Consider the following 20,218-nt stretch of genomic DNA (forward strand, 5'->3'; position numbering starts at 1 on the left):
CCGACTGGGTGACGATATTCCTCAGGGGCCTGCCATTTACGACAGATTCTTGCGGAAAGAGTGAATAGCTAAGACCGGAACCTCCCGTTTAACGATACATCTATTCGCACCTCACTTACAGTCACACCTCTTCAAGATGCAAAGCAAAGCGTGTTTCGTACTTCGATCCGGCATAGCAGATACTACCGCTCATTTGTAACTCTGTTCAACCTCGTCTCAAACTTTCTGCTTCTAGATGCTACGGATACTACCCTCTCGAAGACCTGGCATACAGAAAGTACAGCACATCTTACCTCGTCACAATTCCACGCCTGCCCCGGTTCCTGAGTCCTGAGTCCTGACTGATGCCCATGTGCTTCAGGCTTCAGCCGTGATCCTCGCCTGACGACCCCGGCCACCAAAAGCGGCATACATATCAACCGCATCCACAATGCACCACTTCAACGCGGCAGACAACCATCCAGAAGCCGCCAGCAGATGGGTTTCGTGGATCCCTATGGCGGGCCGTATGCGCTCCCGCCACCTCTCCGGTAAACCTGTCCCTCTGATTTCGTTGCCGAGCAGTGAAATGGGTCGAGGCACCAATCATCAACACACCGCCCTCTTCCCTCACTCCGCTTAACCTCGACATCCACCAGCCATAGATTTTGTTTATAGACCCATGGACAGGCACTGTCAGGAGTACGGAATACTGGCACCATATTTCTACTTCACGGCGTACTCCGTACGTATGATCCAGATCTTCAGCCGCGACTGCTTCGACTGCTTCTTATCATCTCTAAAGATATCGTATGCTCGAAACCTGGGTTCTCCCTCTCTCTCCCTCTCACAGGTACGGATACCAGACAGACCAAAGGCCCCGAGTCCCGCCGTTGAGAAAACAAAAAGGCCAAGACCATTTTGGTGGAGATGCCGCAGGGAAGTCCAGCACCTTAATCAGGACAAATGAGCTGTGAGGACAGGGATTTGCGGCTCTCGGGCAACAAGCCTCCAGGGGTCTTTGATGTCACTCACAGCTCGACCATTCGAGGTGGCTGGTTGGCCCAGCTGAAATAGGGGATGGCTCCTCGACCGGTTCCAAGCCAGCCTCTAGCTTCGGTCAAACCATCGCTGACGGTCGTCTTAGCGTTTCTCAACTTCAGCTGCAAACCAAGCCAAAGAGGTCACGGGCTTTGGACTCGTGCCTGTCTCAAACATGGAACATCGATGCTGCAGCGCTGCTACTCTGTCCGTACTGCTCCAAGATTCCGGGTCGCAGAATCTGGATCCTGTCTACTCCGTACCAATCTCTGTATAAGAGCAGGAGAAAACACTCGCAATAGAGAGCTGAGTATAACGCTGGCAGAATTTGCAAACCCTTCTCAACGGCCGGCAAGATAGGGGGATCAGGTGATAGGTAATTTGTGCCAAATTCGATCGAAAGAACATAAGCATTCCGAGGCATGAGGCGGCACTCCACTCGTTTATGGCTAGGTATACGAAGATTAGTCACATCGGGCTCGTCTCTTGAGATGATCTACCCGTATGAACAGACAACAGACGAAACCTCGCAGCCAAATCTTTTGGATTCACACTCGGACTCGTGGGGGCACGACGGCCGCAAATGCAGACGTCTGATTGACAGCTGCCTGCCAAAGGGTGCCTCTGTCATTTTGCGCTCAGTGCTCCCCAACTAATTTCTGTTTCCTCCAAGCTAGTCGGCACCAATGCAACATGGGACGAGGCTCGAGCTCCTCTCCTCGCAATCCACCTGCGACGGCGCCGACCTGTCACTTTGCAGTTTTCCACTTCCTCGAGATCCGAGTCCTCGACTCCTCGCCACGGCAGAGAAATGACATTACGGAATGCAGACCCCCGGATATGCAGTCACAAGGGGTCTGCAGGTCATCACCAGTGACTTGACTCCCAACATGCAGGAGGAGCGAAACACCCGCCACTGTGTTATCCGCGCCAACGCGCAGCCAGTTTTATTCTTTGTGCTACCACTCGAGTGCTTGCAGCCTCTCCGACGGCCTTTCTTCTGGACTAATTGTTGCTGCTGGGGAGGTGTCCAAATGGCATAGTTGGCTTCCACGCAAAGCAAACATGGATTCAACCTGGGTGATATTTGCTGTCCCTATGAGATGGAGACGCTAGCGATGCCGATCACCGTCAAACCGGGGCTCGACGACCAGGATACTAGAATGAGACTTCGATGAGGTGCAGAATTGCCAGCCACGCAAACCTCAAGCAGGAAACGCAATACCGCTCGCCCGTTCGTATATCTGAACTGGATACGGATACAGCTGGGGCGATCAACTAATTTCCTAGGTTCCAGAACTTAGAAGTACTGAGTCGTGTGAAAGATCGGCTGCAATATCACATTCTAGAGAAAGTCGGTTTCCTGTGGCTCCAAAGCCACATCGCACTCCGCATCGAGTGTGTCTCAACCTTTCCAACCACATCAAACGAGACATGCATTGCATTTCTTCAGTCGTGCGACACTAAACCAAACCATGCTCTCTAAACTATTTCTGCTACCACCCAAGAAGCAGTGATAGAACTTATCAAATGCATCAGCACGCATGTCCCATCACTTCTTCGGCCAAAGATTATTCTACCTTCACCATCGCCAGGGTCCTAAAAGTAGTTTGAGCGGCTACCGCTGTCCGCGGCATTCCACGGTCACAGCGGATACATTGCCTTCTCCCGACCATATTCTGACATCGAAAGGAAGAGCCTTGCCGTAGTGGTGTATTGCCCCTTTACACTGCTTGAAAAGAAAGTTTCCCTTTGCTTGTCATAACACGCAGGGGTGCACTTGATCGTCGCTAATGAGCATCACATATCGACATAGAATCACTTGGGTCGTTTGGCAATCCTCTCCCTTGGGTTCGAAACCAGCAGCACAACAAGAACACTATGGGCCCATCAGCCGCGTTCGCAATGGTCCGGTTCTTCCTCCTCTCGTACGGATACGAGCAGGGATACTTGCAGCCGCACGGTCTTCCCGCCTGATGGTTGCGCGTCAGCAAAATGAGTTGGAAGTCCAATGAAGTCGGGAAGACCTGTGAATAAGCTCACCTAGCGGTCTTTGACGAAGCGGGTGCTTGAACAGGGCGCAGTAATTTTCTATGTATCCAAGTCTGATGGGCGTCAGATTCCAGTAAGCCCTAGTTGAGAATAGACCCCGGAACACTTCGGTAAACGTTCCGGTGAACATAGACAACCTCACATATAGTCGGCAAACATATCCCGAGGAAAGGCAGTCACGGCCGAAGAGTGGCTATGGCCTCATAACGCTAGCCAGCATCCACGGATCTCGAATGCGCGGAACCAAACGAAACATTTATGTGGTCCTCCTATATCTCTTGAGTCGTATGTCTGGAGGCGGGCACTCTGGACGAACCATGGGTTCGATCTCACGGTTGAGAGTTCAACTTGTTTGAGGCTTGCGTGGCCGGGCATCTTCCCCCTTTTCTTGTCAAGCATATCCAAGTATTGGATTATGCGATGCTCTTTGTTGCGTCTATTCCCTACGAAGTAATCGTTATCATTGCGTGATACTCTCGAATGATGGACGTCTCTTGGAGTGCAGTTGACCAACGCATCTTCATATTCTGATACGCGATTTGCTTGCCGTCAAGTCGCCGGCTGAGTCCTTGATTGCTCTCCAATGATGACTGCAACAAAGGGTAAGAAGCCTTGCAACTTGAATCGGATGTCATAAGTCCGAAGGCTAGATTTGAGGAAAGGGTCAAGAGAGAGCCTTATTCTGAGGCTCGATCCGAGATATCATGTCCTCTGAAGCTCGCGGATGGACGGGCGGGTAGGCAGTCATCCCGTCTCCAAAAGTTTATTCGCAGGGCGAAGTTTAATCATGAGAGCCATCGGTTGATTGGACGCATTATCTGACATCCGGCTCTTGTGAGTACTTTCTTGGCTGGTTTGAAGCCCATCTTCGTTGCTCGGTCGTGGTTCTCCTCGATCACCCAGCCACCCTCACCAGCCCTGTATGTCTCTTCTTCCTTGACCTACCTGAAGGGAATGGTATACGGATGTTCCATCCCAACTCTGCATCCCTCCTTTGGATTCCCGATGCGTGCGTGAATGATGAGGACGTTATCCCCCCTCCATCCTTTCCTATTACTCTGGGACTTTATTCACCATCATGCGTGATTGGGATTTTGTGTTGATGGTGCCGAATATGATGTTCCTCTCAGTAGATTCCCATCTGATATGGGAAGGGCGGTTTTCGTCCGCCAAGGAACTGCCAACATCCATACGATATTTGTTCGCGAGAGAATCGTAAGTATCCATTCGATCTGTGAACTCCTACAAGTTCTGTTGGTCTTGGTACGCTTGGCTCTTCCGGTATCCGAGGTTTCTTGTCCGGGCCAAGCTTTTCGGAGACACGGCGAGCGAAGAAAAACCTCGTGAGAAGAGCATCTAGATCTTGGCTTGTTCTCAGTTCAAGGTTTGTCCGCCTTGAATCTACAGAGCTGAGGAAATCTCCGGAGAGGTGTAGAGCTGATCAGGCTGGTGGGTGGGCTTGCTTACTGGAGGTATCCAAGGGCCCGTGTTGTCCAAGGAGCGGTAGTATTGATGCCGAGGACGGTGGCACTGCTGATTGATCCAAGATAGCCGTTTTTGCGGTGTTTCTGACATTCTGGTGGCGATGGAATTAATTGCGAGCTTAGATGGCCTTGCTAAGAAACCATCCCCCAAATGCCATTGATAACAGGCTTGCCACATCGGCCTTTGCAAAGGTCAACTCCGTGGTAGCCCAGGGTTGGCTCAAAGGGCGGAAACATACAGGCTTTTGGAGGTCCTTCAACTGCAGCGTATTGATTCATAGTGAGATTGACGAACACTAGTGTCGTGATAGTTGAGGATGTTGGATCGAGCGTGTGATTTTCCCTCTCTGGTCACCGCGTTTTGTGGTTTGCTCGTGTTCGTCGAGGTTTTTCGAGTCTCGAGGCGTTTCTGTCGTCCTTTAGGGTGTTTGAAATTGGTATCTCTGAGAAAAATGATGAAGAATTTGTCGTATGATAGAGCCTTGAGTTCATATCTTATGGGAATAGGGGCGCTTTCCTAGTTCTATACACGTATTGTCTTCTTCTCCATTAGTTCTACCGCTGTGCGGAGTGGCGGTACCTTCTAGTACGTGAGTTGATTCATAGAGAAACTGGGTCATTCGAACTCACCTTGCCGAATGCCAGATATCGGGTCAAGTCACCGTGGAAATCAAGGGGCATATAAAGGTTTTCATAGTATCTCAAGCCGGCAGGGAAAATGTTCTTCCCGTCTCCGACCTGATCTTGTGAGCCTGAAAGTTAGTTCTCAACAGCACTATCGTAACTAGTTTTACTTCCGATTTGTCATAGATCATAATTGCGTTCACACAGAGAACAAAAGAGCCGGATCAAAAGGTAGCCAGGTGTTCCGAGGGTAGTAAAACATGCGTGTCGATCCACATCAGCATCAGAACAGATGTGTGTAGTCTGGGTATCCGATGTGATGCAACGCAGAATTCTTACTCTTCCCGATCTCAAGAGTCTTTTATAGCATTCTCTTCGCCGAGTGAAGAGCCACAGATGAATGACACTGGGGAGAGAGGCAGAGGGAAGGAAGATAAGCATGAAGAGGAAACTTGTAGGAGAGGCAGGTAATCACTGGTCCATATAAGTGCTCATCCAAGGGGGATTTTCGTTTCTTGATCAAAAATGACAATCACAATTGCTTTGTGTTACAACCACTGGCAGGGTTCCTGTGCTGTAAGAACCAGGACGATTGGAACTCAACCTCTGACTGGCAGTTTTCCCAGGCAGACACTGTCAAAATTACTTCTACATCGTCACACCTCGTCAGCCTGGTGTAAGAACTCCCGACATCTTCCAACTCCGTTGAGTATCGTCTACCGGGCAGTAGTCTCTTGGGATAGATCTTTGTCAACAAGACTTATTGAGGGCCAGTTACACCCCTCTTAAAACGGCGCAAAATCTTTGACAGATTCAAGACCGCCAAATTTTCAAATATTGAGGGAGAACTATAGAAAAAAAGACTGTTTTATCCTTAGTATTAATGGTTGCCAAGGGTGTTTGGTTGGAAAGCTTGACTGCCTTCATGTGATGGAAGACGGATATTGGCGAGGCAGGTCTCCGTCATGAATGGTACTGTATCAGGGCAGTGATCACTCATACTCCTTCTCTATTCTTTAAAATAGACATCTAGTCTCTCCACCGTATGTGCTTTCATCAGAGTTTTCGCTTGAGACAGGCCGTAGAAGGCCTGCAGAGACCAGGCAAAAGTGCTCGTGGCCAGGCTTCTGGTCTCTCCTGCCCTGTGACTCTTATCAACAAAATGCAAAGGGGGAACTCAACAACCTTGTAGCCGATCCTGCATTCTCGGGCTTCAGGCCAGTCCATCGCAAGACTACCTACGCGGGCTAGGGGGAGGGGGGGTTCAACAGTGCTCCAACAGACTGCACGCTCAATGACCTTATGCCTCATAGGCACCTCCCGGAACATGTAGTAACCACATCAGTATGTGTGTTTAGTACAACCCGAGCACAATGCTCCTTCGTCCTTCTATTTTCTTTGTTCAGAATCGACCCACCCTGTACTCATATGATCATTCTGAATACTTGAACAGAGAATTAGAACAGATGCTTCAGAGTATCGTGGTTTTGAATAATAATGCTGACCTCAGAGGTCATATTACTATTGGTACAGACTCTCTCGATTATACGGGCAGAAGGATGCGTATACAGCATAGTACATTAATAGGCAGAAGCAAGGACCTCTTTTGAACCCCCCCCCCCCCCCCCCCACCAACCCGCATAGGTAGGTTCGGGCCCCCAGAGGGTATCTAGGGTATAGACGTCGTTATGAGGTTTGGGACTTTCATAGCTCTCTGATTGTGATCTAACTTGAGCATTGTAGTTGATGAGATCATTGAGGCCTCCCGTAAGACCGCTGAATAGGGCTCTTGTTAGTTGAATGAGGCTGGAGTTTGGCCACTTTGGCAATGATCGTATGACGCAAGCTATAGCTATTCACCAAGAATCTGGCAAAATGTAACCGAGTTCTGTGCATGACTCCTTAGAAAAGCTACTGGGTCGAGTAACACTGCTAAAGACTACAAAAGATACCTGGAAAGAGTTCAGAGATGATGTCTTCCCAATGGCATCAGAAACGGCACGCACTTCGTGGTCAAGTACGTTATGTCTTGCGAATGTGTGCGCAGACGCCTTATCAGGAGCGACCCTCAGCGAATCCCTCCTGCTTTCAGATTAATCTCGGCATAGTTTGAGTTGTGTTTTGACTATAGGCAATGGACTCGTACAATCGTTTGACAGCCTCGCAGCCCCAGAGTTCCAGTCGAGTCCTCGCGAACCACACAAAGCGCAATGAATGATAGACACCTAGGTGATGGGCACGCTCAATTCAGATTTTACGGAGGGATCTGAGATAATTTTGACAGCAGGCAGCTTTTCCAACATTTGTAAACTGACACATCATGATTTATTCCCCTCACGTCCCTAGATATGGCATGTGGCGATAGATTGGGCCAAAACTTCTGACGCTGCGTACGGACTTCGCACCCACGTAGTCAAGAATACCTGAGCATCGTGATACAATAGCAAAACATTCACGATTTTGTACGAGGACCGCTGAAAATCTGGCTGTACGCCTTCAGGCGATGCCAGTTTTACACGGGTTCAGCCCCTTATAAGAGCACGTGAGGATTTCATGGTTATGAAGAAGTCCATAGATAAGTAACCTACTCAGAGCAGACTCAAAGTAAAAGCCAGTCAAGATTCAAAGGCAGGAGAATCGAAGGGGATAAAGCATCATATACCAGTCGAAACTTCACAATATTCATGCTCAATTGAGCTCATTGTTCATCATGAAAAGGAAGGTAGTGAAATTCCCATCAGACCTACCGTCTCTAAAACTATAGCCACTAGGTACCCAGAGACTCGTCATTACCAGAGTACATGTTCATGAGAAGTATATACCATCAATACCACCGCTGCCTCCGCCGCCGCCTTAACGTCTAAGCTGCACTTTGCTCCTTTCGACCAGATTTTCACGAACCCTCTCGAACGACCCCGGCCCCTTACGACTCGAGGTCGAAATCGAAGAACACAAAGGGTTCGCCCTATGCGCGCGCTTGAGGTACACAAAGACTGTAAACTTGCTCGAAAGTCTGTAGAAAGATCAATTGTAACCGACCTCACCGGCCGGCTAACAGAAAAAAAGCTTTGGCTAACCCCCCCCCCCCCCTCGCGCGTAGTCAAAGAGAACACGATAACCAATCAAGGCAGACAAGGAGACAAAGCCTAGCCGCCGATACCTCATCGCTTACGGGCAGTTATTATAAAAATTTGCTTGCTGTTTACCGCCATCGTCTATTTGAAAGTAAGGTATTCATATCCTATCCGCCCTGGTCCTCCATGACGTACCTAGCTCTTTAACCAAAGCAGAACCAGAATGAACACTCAGTCTCATCAAAGAAGGAATGCAATAACTAAAAATAAGCGACACGACAAAGACCTCTTCCGCCAGAGAATGATGACATCGAGGACAGCTGCAAAATATCTTCAAACTCATGCATGACCCGACGGCGGCGGGCCAGGCCGGCGCATCCAAACGTAAAAAGCGGGGATACTGGCCGGCGCGCACCACCCGGTGGTCAAACCCCCTCCCCTCCGAGCCCCGCCTCAGCAAGATCGGCGTCGGGGATACGGGGGACAGAGCCACTTGATAGTTCACCTCCCCTCACCTCGCCTCAGTTTACCTTTTAACAGACCACGGCTCTTGAACGAGCTATTACTCTCAAGGAACTATAAACATGATTTGACTTGGCTTGTTCCCGGGGGCGTATAAAGTGAACTTGTTCACCAGGTATTAATGGCACCTCGAGGGACAATACTCATTACGGGCAATTCACACGACTCTATGTAGTATCTATTATGAAGGAATATGATGACCTACGTAACAATTGATGGGACAATATTGATCCAGCCGTTGGATGAGGAGAGAAACTCGACTCGATCCCTCATATACTCAATGAACTCTCCATCCTCACTACCCCCCGATCCATACTGAGTTATCGCCATCCGCCGCTCGCTGGAAGCAAGACTTTCCGCATTCGGTAGGTAAATCGCAACAAAAAGCCTCCTCCAAACACTCTCACCGATACCAAACAGGTCTAACGCAGAGCTGGCGCGGCCGAGGGCGCGGGGGGCGCATGGGCGGGCGTACGGGCGGAGAGCGAAGAATCAGGACTCTTAATCGGACACGGGACTTTCCACACACGCCGTCTACGAAGACTACTACTACAGCACCTACTCTCTTTTCCACTTGTCGCCGCCGTCGCCAGCGGACGGGACATTTCCCACGCACTAGTCGATTCTGAACCAGATTCCGGGGATATGCCAGGCCGTGGCTCGAATTCGTATGGTCTCGACTTCGTATGGTCTCGACTTCGTATGGTCTCGACTTCGTATGGTCTCGACTTCGTTGATCTTGGGAAAAGGACCCTTGATTTCCCGAGTCGCTTGGTGGCGCCCTTTCTCCCTTTCTACCCGAGCTAAGTCGGCTAGCTTCACCCTTCTAACTATCCCTTTTACTTTTCGAGCTCGATCTCACCGGAGCGGGCTCCTGGGGAGAGAGCTTGAGAGCTCTGCGAGAGGAGAGAGGAGATTGGGTGGAAGAGGGGCCGCGCGTGGTAAAGCTCAGCTTAAGTGTGGCATATTCCACCACCTTCACCCAGGTTTCTACGTCAGGCAGCAGAGAAAAGTCAGTAGAACCTCCAGAGTATGCCTTGCCCGTCCCGCCTCGTGTGTTGCGCGCAGCGCCGGGCAGAAAGAGGGGTTGTCCGGCCGTGGATCACTCCCTGTAAATGATTGTCGTGATCGGGTTACAGATGTCAACCTTAAAAAAGTCCACATCATACACCATACATACATAGTACACTACACCGGAGCAACACGCAGCAACAAGCACACAAGGCACGGCACTGCCAGACTAAAGTTCTCAAGCAGTGGTGTTACCAGGAGAGTGGTTTGGTGTGGTGGGAAGGTTCAAGTGGACGCATCGACAAAAGTCAGAGGTACCTTGCCTTGCCTTGCCTTGTAGTCTCGGGCAGCAGCGGCGGCAACGGACGAAGGACAACTGCGTCCCAAGAAAAGATTCAATAGTGAGGAGGGCTAGGATCACGTAGTGGAGGGAGCGTCCCGGAAACAACCACCTCACTGCCCGCGCCCGATATCACGCCCCGTCTTGATCAAGTATGTTGGACCTCGCGTTGTATCATTACCCATTGTGCCATGTCTTTCTCGACGGATTCACGAGCAAGGGGAGGCACTGTTACCGAACCGAGTGAGCTTGCGTTACTGTTGTTCTCGGAAACTCACGTGCATAGTCGCTAGGGCGACGTGGTCGTGAACGAAGTGGACGAAAGGTGGACGCTGAAACAGCATGTCGCCGGTTTCGTGTCCGTGCCTGTGCCTGGGGTGGTTGTCTTCAAGGGGGGCTGGGGGCTGGGGGCTGGGGCTGGGAGGGGATAGGGAAGAGGGACCACAGTCATGCTAGCAAACCGCGTGTTTGATCCGCAACTTCAAGTTTGGCGAAAGAGAAATCGTCAAACTTTTTTTGGGATGGCAGACGACAGACACAGACCAGTGCTTTCAACGGAGCTGAGACGAGGAGGATCCTCGACCAAGAAATGTAGAGAGCCCTTTTTGAGAGAGGAAGACCGACGAGTAAAACGTCGCCCGGGTGGCTTCAGTGTCGTTTGATGATACGGCCCGTGGTGGGACGATTGGGAATTCGTTGCTGTCAACCTCTGACGCGGTATCTGTTCGAAACCGTAAAGGTGACGAGGCCCAACGCGACCCTCAACGGCAAAGAGCCCAAGGCTGGGACAATGGGACTTGATGGAGAGTGGCGTTGTACGTATCTGAACACTATATCTGTGGTCCAGCGATGGTGATCGGGGAGACGTGGATGAGATAGAGTTGGCTGCAGGGTTGCAAGGAGCCGCAGACAGAGGGCAGACAAGCTGGGATGGCCCGACCAAATTCTGGACTGGAAAAAGAACCGTGAATGCATGAAGTAACAGCGCCATGTTTGCGTGTGCCTTTCAGGGCTGAGCAAGCAGACGCGGCGTGCGTTGTGTTGGTGCAATGCTGCGCGGTCGGTGAGACGAGACGGAGACGGAGGGCGGGAACGATCCCAGCGTCGTCTCCGTCTTGACAATAGCGAGTTCGAGAACTGGAGCACGAGGCTCTGACGAGGCGCGAGTTGCAACGACGTCGACAAAAGAGGACAGCAATGGGCGCGTTCGCTACGCATCCAGAACTTGGGAGAGCGGCTCAGGGCTGGCTGGTCAATGCCTATTGCCTGAACGTCCGTCTTGCATTGCTGGGGCGACGGGGCATCAGAATTAGGAGCAATAACACAGTCTTCGGGGCAGGCACCGTCCTAAAACGGCAATGAATTTGAGGCTCGGCTGAGTAGGGCCCCTTTGGCAAATTAAAACGGACTGGGGGGGGCCTTCAGAAGTTCAGACTCTCGAGACATGGGTGCGCGTTGTTGGAGAGTTGAAGCAGAGTTCCGGCGTAGATTGATATTAGGGAAGACACCCGAAGACGGTGGAGATGGCAGGTCCAAGGTCGTCGAATGAAGGATCGAGATCGGGCGGAGATATTGTCATGGGCCTTGATATACACTAGGTAGAGATGTGAACGCGAGAGGTTCGCCTGATGGTCCAAGGTCCTTCCCACGGTTCCCACCCGTGACAGCACAGCGTACCGTGACGACGGACGTGGAGGGGGCACCGGCTGGAAATGGGGGGCTTGACTTTGAATGCCTTATTGATATTAACCGTTATGCGTTGAAAGGAACGCACGTACTCTGTACGCGCTGGCACAAGCTTTATCTGTACGAAGGATACGCGTCGCCCGGTATCCGTGGACCGTACGGGACGAAATGAGGTGACGGTTTATTTCGGGAGCCGGGAGAGCTAAGCCCACCGACCGAAATGGCGGACGGGACGGAGTGGGCGGGAATGGCATAGTTGGATGCGAACTGGATGATGTGCATCGTGCCATCGTCTTCATCGCGCACGGTGGGGGAGAGACGGAGACGAGAAGTTTGTCGTGCCCTTTTGCGCCTGGTGTTTCTTCGTGACGCTCAGGATGGCAGTGACATAATTGGGTAGCAATAGCCACTAGGTTCAAACAAGATTTCTTGTTAGATTACTTGGTGCTGCTCGACAAGATTTGGATGTGCGCTGGAAAAAATGTCCCTTATTTTCTGCTCATTCTCATTCTGGGCCGGCGAGCCCTAAGCTGGTGAGGCTCATCATTAAACGGGAATTCCGAACGAGGCTTAAACTGGCACTGACTTGAGCATGTATCAACGGCCGGCTGTCCTTTTGCAGATGAGTCCGGGCAGCTAAAACAGCCCCGGATTTACTGGGCAGAAGGGTCACACAGACTGTGACCAGGGGAAGGGGTCTGGGTTAACGACATTTGAGGGTTCTTGTAGGCCCCATTTCCTCTTCAGGTGGAAGATCTGCCGGGGCGCCAGTGGCTCGTTTTGAAACTTGAGAGAGAGCCCTGGAGCAGTAGAAAGAAGCAAGAATGCTCGCCTGTGGCAGGATTGTACATGAGGCGCGCAGAGAGTTGATAGCATCTGTAGCCTGTACTTAGGTAATGAGTATCGGTGGTACGCCGGAAAGGGTCACCTGCAGAGTCGTAATTTGCGGAAGATAGACGCCTAAAATAGACGCGGGCATGGCGCATGCTGCAGAGGAGAGAAGTGAGTAAGTTGTGAAGAAAGATGATGAAGCAATGTCGCATGCGTACTGCGGTAGGTGAGTTAAGGGAAGAGATGGCAGAATGGGATGTTCCCTGTGGAAAAGCAGGGCATGGGAGTGTTGGCGGGATGAACAGACCGACTTTTCGATATCCCATCCTTGGTTGCCCTTTCCATGCATCCCCCCCCCCCCCCTCTGGCGCAGTTGCCGCTCCTTCTTTTTGCCACTATTTTGTTACAAAATACGGATAGGAAACTGGTGATCATTGGATCTTCCCTTCCTGCTTCGCTCCGAGGAAGGGGGCCTGGCTGGGTCTGTGGTGATCAGGGCTCCGTCCCCCGGACTCTCCATTCTAGTGCTTCTGGGCCTGCCTTCCGAAGCCGAGGTGCTCGCCGATGGTTCTTGGTGTTTTCCCAGGTTGTTGGTGATGAAGACTGCACCTCAGAGACGAAGTGGAAGTGGTTGCCAGCTGGCGGTGATTCTCCTTCCCAAGTACTCCGTAACGCAACCGTCAACCTTGCGACCAATCAGAGCTCTGGCGCAGGTTGCCGCTGCCACTTCTTTTTTCGGACTCGCGGGAGTGGATCAAACCCAAGGCGCACGCCCCCTGACGACTCAGGGGGTGTTCAATCCCTGTTCGTTTCAGATTCTGCCAAGACGTCGAGGAAAATAGCTTCAAATTTCACACCAAGGGCCCGACGCTCCCAATCTCCCATGCAGCGCCAGATTGGAAAGCTGCAGGATGTGGGGGCGGCGACTCGCAACAGACTCGTTTCTGCCTCTCTCTCCCTCTTAAAACTCTCGACCGTGGGAACACTGTACACTTACACCCAAGAGAGGCAAGGCAGCACAGTATGAACGAGGCAAAAGCCAACCTGAATCATTTGCTGCAGTGCTCCTTCAGCGGGATGAGCAAGCCACAAAAAACAAAAACAAAAACCATAGGGAAAAGCTCTCATAGTATATCCTATGGCTAAAAGGGTTTGGAGGGAATGCAAGATCGATCGCACACTACTACGCTGTTGTGTCCGTACCTAGTCTCGTGATTTTACTTTGTCGCAGACTCGCAGGTCGTTCCCGCTAACAGTTTTTTTTTACCGAGTTTTATTTTCCTGATCTACGATCGCGAAATTGCGATGAGTTGGTTCAAGTCTGAGAATGTTTTAGGGATGAGCTGGCTGGGCGCCCGCGCCGTGTTACGTTGCCGCTTGCCGAATGTCTGCCGCAAACATGACCCTGCTGTGTTGCGAGCGTCCAACCCGTTGTCAAGAAACAAAAAAAAGACGGGGTTACCATCTGGAGTTCATGCGGTGATCCAACAAGGGGAAGGGGGAAAAACAGGAGGCTCTGCTTGTAGTTCAGGACCACGATGTTGTATCAGCATCCGAGCGTTCTTTATTTCTCCGTTTTCCATGTGACCAACGCGTCCAGGCTCTTCAACGTCAACGTCGTTTCTTTCAACTGCTTTGTTGTCGCGATGATGCAAATGATGACGCCGGTGTCCTCCCCCCCTCTTCTCCCCACCATCACCGCCGTTATAGTATGAGACGGGGGGGGGGGGGGGGGCATGGAGGAGGATGGGTGAGTCAATACATGGGACGAAGAGGGACGGTGGATATCCCATCTATCTTGCGAGAGATTGACGAACGGTGAGCGTGGGTAAATAGAGGAACACACATATACGAGCCGCCGGCTATAGTGTTCCTAATTCTGGCAAAAGGAAGAAGAAAAAGAGACAATATCGATCATTATAGCCGTCCCTCCGTCAGGTAGAGGTATCATCCATGGAGGAGCCACGATGGCTCTGCCCTGCCTCGGCATCTCCCATACGAGGACGCGCAGGGATCTGGCTGGCAAGACTGGAGGAGGGATGTCTCTGGTTGTCAAGAACGGGATTTTCGCCCTCACTTGAATGAAAAAGAGCAGTTCAAAGGGAAAAAGGTTTCCTGACAAGACAACCCGACCACCCCCCGTCTGCCCCTGAGTGCCCCCCTTCGGCTTCTCTTTCTCTCTGGTAGGCCTGCCGCCCTGGGAGACTCTGGAATGTTGCCTTTAGGTGTGGCTTGTCAATCTTGTCTCTGGTTCCTAGTATTGCCACGAGGCCAGAGTCGATCGAATTCCCTAGCCGCTTCCAACCTGTCAAGCGATAAACCTTGGGTGCCAGCTGGGAGATTGGCCCTTTTTCTTTCTTTCTCATAATCAGCCTACCGGAAAAGAGAGTATCTTTTCCATGTGACTCGTGATGTCGATCCTCTCTACTCGAGAAAGATGTAGCGAGCCGTTATCCTGTGAGAAGTGTGAATTGGGGTGACTGGCAACCTAATCCCTGGCAAGACGAGGGTCACAGAATGGAGACGAACGTCGAACTATCCCACGGGACTGGCTACGACGCGTCTCCCCCCTCTGCTCGGTCAGCCGCCGACAGATAAAAGCCTGCGCCTACAGAGTGGGTGGGCGGTTCTTTGTACGTGGAACGGAATATCCGTAGTATAGGTCAACTGAGCCCCAAAGTCGGATACCTCCATTTTCGTTCGTCCAAAAGGTCCCTTGATTTAGGAGAGAGAATGGACTCTATGGAGAAGTTGCAAAATTCTAGATCGGGTGTAGCTCTATAGTGGCTCTTACCGACTTAGGTAGGGGGGGGCCATCAACTTCCAACGGATACTGAGCCCTCTGTACCTGTTTCCGACAAATGAAATAAAGGTCTCCATCCTGCCTTGCTTGCCTGGCCGCGCGCAACTGAATACCGCAATTGGGGGTCCGGCGGCGAGACCGAGGGACAAACTCGAGCTGATGAGTGCAAATAGAGAGAGATAATGGACTCGAGGGGGAGGAGGAGGACACACTACAGGCGGCCGCAGCGTTTCGTTGCCGCCGAGGGAAGGAGCCACAAAGAAGGCTGTGTTCAGTTACGGCGTGTTCAGAAGGGCAAAGACAGCGAAAGGACAGCGTGTATCCCGAGCATGTTTTGGCGGCTAAGGCCGGAGCCGCGGGCACCACAAAGGGCGGCGGCGGCTTTTCTTGCTCGAAAAGATGGTGGTTCAAACTGAAACCGGTGGTTGGCTGGTGATGGCCGCATCTAGAAAAGGGCACGAACGGGCAAACGCAGGCTGTGGCCGTGGCATGTCGCGCAAGCCGTCGGTACTCTGTGGGTAGTAACCGCAGACGTACGAAGTATGGTTCAGAAACATCATGTTCTAGACTAGGGCAGTTCAGGTCGGTGGGCTTGGGTTTAATGATCGAAGACCCAGTTGTCGGTAAGGATATTGGCCTGGTTCAACAGATTGGCTACATGTCAATTGTCAAATGAGAAGCACGGCCCGGCGATGATGATGTTCTATAGTGGGCTTGGAATGATGGAATGATCTGCAATCGACATTTGCCAGACTGACTCTCAACGAACCCACGGAAACCCACGATCCCGGCCGAGAGTCGGTCGGAATTTGCCTATACAAATTTGAGTGGAGGGTATTTTGGGTTCTCGTGAGGAATGTGCTATGTGGACTGGAAATGCTGACTGTACAGAGTGCACGAATATCCGGAGAGCCACTTAGGCAAGGAACCCAAGAAGCACAGCACCGCAGGGCACAAGCAGCACCAGAGTCTCGGTATTTCGTTGCAAGGGTGGAGGGGGAGCAAGGCAGGGAAAGACAAGCAAGAAAAAAAAGCACAGGACGCCAGGAGGCTCTCGCCTCCAGAGATGAGCCAGCCCTCTGCGCCAAAAGTAGTAGCAGGCAATTACTGGGAACAGCCGGGATATGGGTCACCCAGGGCGAGATCTGACAGCCCAGAGACGAGGCCGCCGCCGAGGGCAGGACAGGACGACGGCGGCTGTTCGGTTACAGAGTTCAGACTCTTTTCTTCGGTATCACAGCCTCAGCGAGGCAGAGAGCAGAAAGACGGAAACTTCCATTGGATAGGGCAAGACAAGACAAGGGGCTCGGGAGTTCGCGCTGGCACTCGGGGTTGCTAAGAGGAAATAATAGTGGTGATTGGGCGTTGCGCACCGCAACTTTGCGCCCAGTCCTGGCGGCGTTGAGCTATATTCCTTTTTGACATGCCTGTCATTTTCTTTCTAGTCTTTGGATTACTCCGTACGGTAATAATGACTCCCCGTATTACGGATACAGATGGCTTGAGAGCCCGTGTCTGCGTGTTGTACTAGTGTGTATGATCGCTGTGACCGTTTGTGTGTAAGTGCGTGCGTGTGATGTGTAGACATGCCACTGCATGTCACTGAGAAGCCAGCTTGATAGGTTGATTAGGAGTTCTCAGGTCAGCAATTTCAAACTCATGGCGTTCTCTTCGTAGCGAAGTGGAACAACCAACGCAACCGGAGGAGGAGGAAGTGCAGAGAGGTATTTCGCTGAGCCTTGAGGCACAGAAACAAACACTAGACTGACAGTGAGCCGGAAATAAGCACCCATCAATGGAAGACGGAATCCCGCCGCCACTGCGACGGCGCATTGCTAGGTATTACTGCGTGTATGGAGTGTGTAGATGTTCCCCTGGCAGATCTTTTTCCTCTCTGGAGATTAAGACGCGGCACCAACGCCGGCAGCAGCTTCATCAGGGACAAGAACTCCAAACAGTGGCGAGAAATGACGGAACACTTCATATGTGCAGCAGGTCAGCATCTTTAGTGTTGAATAGCTTTTGATCGACAACTCTACTTTCGTGACTACAACTCTGACTGAGGCAAGCAATTGCAACAGACATATATGTAGGCAAACGGATCTGGGACACACATTGGGCAGATCCATGAGACCATGAACCATGAACCCGAACCAGCAGTGGTGAAGAGGGCAAGAGGCAAAAAGATTGAAATGAACTGAATCCAACAGGCCAGGTACGTACCGAGGCTGCACGGCAGGAGTGACCAAATTGGAACTCCCCGGCGTGCCATTGGTCCAAAATTGGCGCCGACCTCCAGACGACGGGCGACTACGAAGTACAAGGCGCATGCACGCGACTGGGACTGCGGACCTTTTCTTTTCTTTCCTTCTTTCTCTATTCGTACTTGCTTAGTTGGTCCTGGAGGGCGGGCTATTAATAGACCCCGGTCATGTTTCGCAAAATACGCTCCAGTCACGACGAAGCCCCAGTGCCCCACTTCCTGGGGGTGACCCAGGCACACACAGGGACCCAGGGGATCACTCGCACCAAGCCCCAAGCCATGAACCCCACTTATTCCGTCCTGGGAAGTGGTGTGGTTGGGCGGCTCCACTTACGCTGGGCGGCCACTGGCCAATCCTCTCTTTCCCTCTCACACACACACAGTAGGTGCGCACCACACACACGCTCTCTCCTGCCGCTTTCTCAGTCGCGGGGGGACCATAGAAACTCGCACGGGGAGAAGGAGGAATTGGTTGAATTGGTGAATTGCAAGACCAAGCTGACAGAGATCTGACTCTGAGAGCACGGAAAGAGGAGGACACAGGGCCTAGAAGCCGGGTTTGGACCAGTCATTGCCGTTCCTCTGCATCTTGCAGCGCAGCAGCCGGCGGCAGCGGAACACCGGAATCTTGCCTTTGCCCCTCCACCCTCTTTTGCCCATCGGCATCAGTCAGTCCAGACAGACGACTCCCAACCAGACAGACGTGCTGATGTTCGGTTGCCTTCTGTGCTGCTTGTTCTCTGCATATTGCAGGTGTCAGGTCAGAGTCACCACATTGTGCCCGTCTGTCCGTTCGTTGCTTCGTACCCACAACAGCGGAGTGCCGTGTTGACGATGACAGAGCGGGCAGTTCGATACAGACTACTACTCTGATAGCCCGTGGACAATATACTAGGCTTGGTCGCGCGATGGTGCCCACGGCTCTAAAACAACAGTAAATCAACCCAAGGACGGGCACCAGTCCAAGTCCTCGTCAATGGCGGCGGGCTAGTCCACGGCTCTCACGTAGTAACCTCCGGCTACAGCCTACGCCCTCGCATACTGGAGCTAAGGGGGTAGCGCTTGCGCAGACGAGGCCGTAGACGAGGCCGCACTAACAATTCCCGATCTGACCCCTCCGCCAGCCAGCACTACCTACCTTGTTTTGTCGAGATGGGTTCCAGTTTGTGCCTGTCTGTGTCCCGTGCCTTGCTCTCTCCTCCTCATCTTGCCTTGCCTTGCCTTGCCTCGCTTTTGCAGCCTGCCTGGGCTGCCTTCACGTTCTAGGTATCCATACTCCGTACCCGTACGTGCGATGGGTTCTGGACAGCATTCTGTGACAAAAGGTGCTGGCCGGTGACTAGACAGGGAATTCTGTCACTTGCATCGAGCTCTCTCCACTACCTTAGCACTGGGTACTCCGTACGGGTCCAGACTTGCCAGTTGCTGGTGGTTCTTGTCCTTTCACCATCGTACGTCTACGTTGTGTGTCGACTACTATGCCAGATACATTGGCGAAAAGCGAATGCTTAGGGTATCCGTAGTCACTCTGGAGAGATCCAATGCTTGGTGTTCTATTCGTAGTAATTGCTACTTAATGTGATCCGTACTTTACCTTAACCTGAGGACATAAAAAGGCACAGGAAGGGCTCAGAGAAGGTACGTTCGTCGTCAATCCTTACCGGGCACTCAGACACTTTTGCCAGGTGAACCTCAGACAGAAGGCGACAGAGAGAGGGGGGACGAGGCATGGTAGGATAGGTACGTACCGAGGACCAGCCGCATAGGAAGTGGAAAGGCAGGTGCAATGTAAGGTTTCCATAGGTACCTCTTGCCGCAAACTTGCCTCCTGCGATACCTTGGTCTCTACTGCGTGGTACCTACTCCGTAGTATACCAGGGAAAGGAAGGACCCCTGTCCTGGTCGCCCTTCGCCCTCAGCCAGCAACTTGATCCTGGGCTGGGGGTACCCTCCCACCACCCGTTGGCCTTCCTTGAGACCTTGACTAGCATCTCCAGGCCAAACCCAGCCCGTCCATGTTCGACGAGGGCAACTGACTGGGCGACAGACGGCCTGCCTTTCACTCTCCAGTCGCTTGGTTGTCGCTTGCGTGCAGGCCTTCCTTCACCTTCAGGTTCTCACTTCTGCCCTCTCTGCTACGGCCCACACCCCCCCAAAGAGCAAGAGCAAGAGCCCCAAGGGCCCCAGTTCCTCTTTCCTTCCCCTTCCAGTTGTTGGCCCATCCCCAACTCTACCTTGCCTTAGGTACTCCTCTCTCGAACCCTTCCCACATCCGCCATTCACCTCAACTTTCAACCACTTCACGTCTCTCTTCCACCATTTTCCCTTCTTCCCACCCCAATCCCAAATCACCACAAACACCCCCTCTTCTCTTATTCACTACCTCCCCTTATTCTCAATTCTACGGATACTCTGCCGCCTTTCAAACCAAGCAAATCCAATCCAGCTTCAGTATCCTTCTTCCTTCAACCACCTTACCTTACACTCACCTTACGCATACCCGCCTGG

The 20,218-nt window shown here is 52.0% G+C and overlaps 3 protein-coding genes across 3 annotated transcripts; 1 reads left to right on the top strand and 2 right to left on the bottom strand.

The window, feature by feature from the left end:
• Positions 1–430: 430 nt before the first annotated feature.
• CTAM01_05921 (uncharacterized protein) lies at positions 431–644 on the top strand (the record flags this gene model as incomplete). Its single annotated transcript, XM_060521951.1, has 2 exons — positions 431–506; positions 565–644. The coding sequence occupies 2 exons, from the start codon at positions 431–433 to the stop codon at positions 642–644; spliced, it is 156 nt and encodes a 51-aa protein (XP_060383620.1).
• Positions 645–9,615: 8,971 nt separating this feature from the next.
• On the bottom strand, positions 9,616–12,095 carry CTAM01_05922 (uncharacterized protein; the record flags this gene model as incomplete). The annotated part of the gene is made up of 2 exons (XM_060521952.1): positions 9,616–9,672; positions 12,030–12,095. 2 exons carry the CDS (start codon positions 12,093–12,095, stop codon positions 9,616–9,618), a joined length of 123 nt encoding a protein of 40 aa, XP_060383621.1.
• Positions 12,096–12,556: 461 nt separating this feature from the next.
• Positions 12,557–12,970, bottom strand: CTAM01_05923 (uncharacterized protein; the record flags this gene model as incomplete). The annotated part of the gene is made up of 1 exon (XM_060521953.1): positions 12,557–12,970. One exon carries the CDS (start codon positions 12,968–12,970, stop codon positions 12,557–12,559), a length of 414 nt encoding a protein of 137 aa, XP_060383622.1.
• Between the last annotated feature and the right edge of the window lie 7,248 nt (positions 12,971–20,218).

The sequence above is a fragment of the Colletotrichum tamarilloi genome (genome assembly GCF_030869305.1).
Source record: "Colletotrichum tamarilloi strain Tom-12 chromosome Unknown Scaffold_15.1, whole genome shotgun sequence".
NCBI lineage: Eukaryota > Fungi > Ascomycota > Sordariomycetes > Glomerellales > Glomerellaceae > Colletotrichum > Colletotrichum tamarilloi.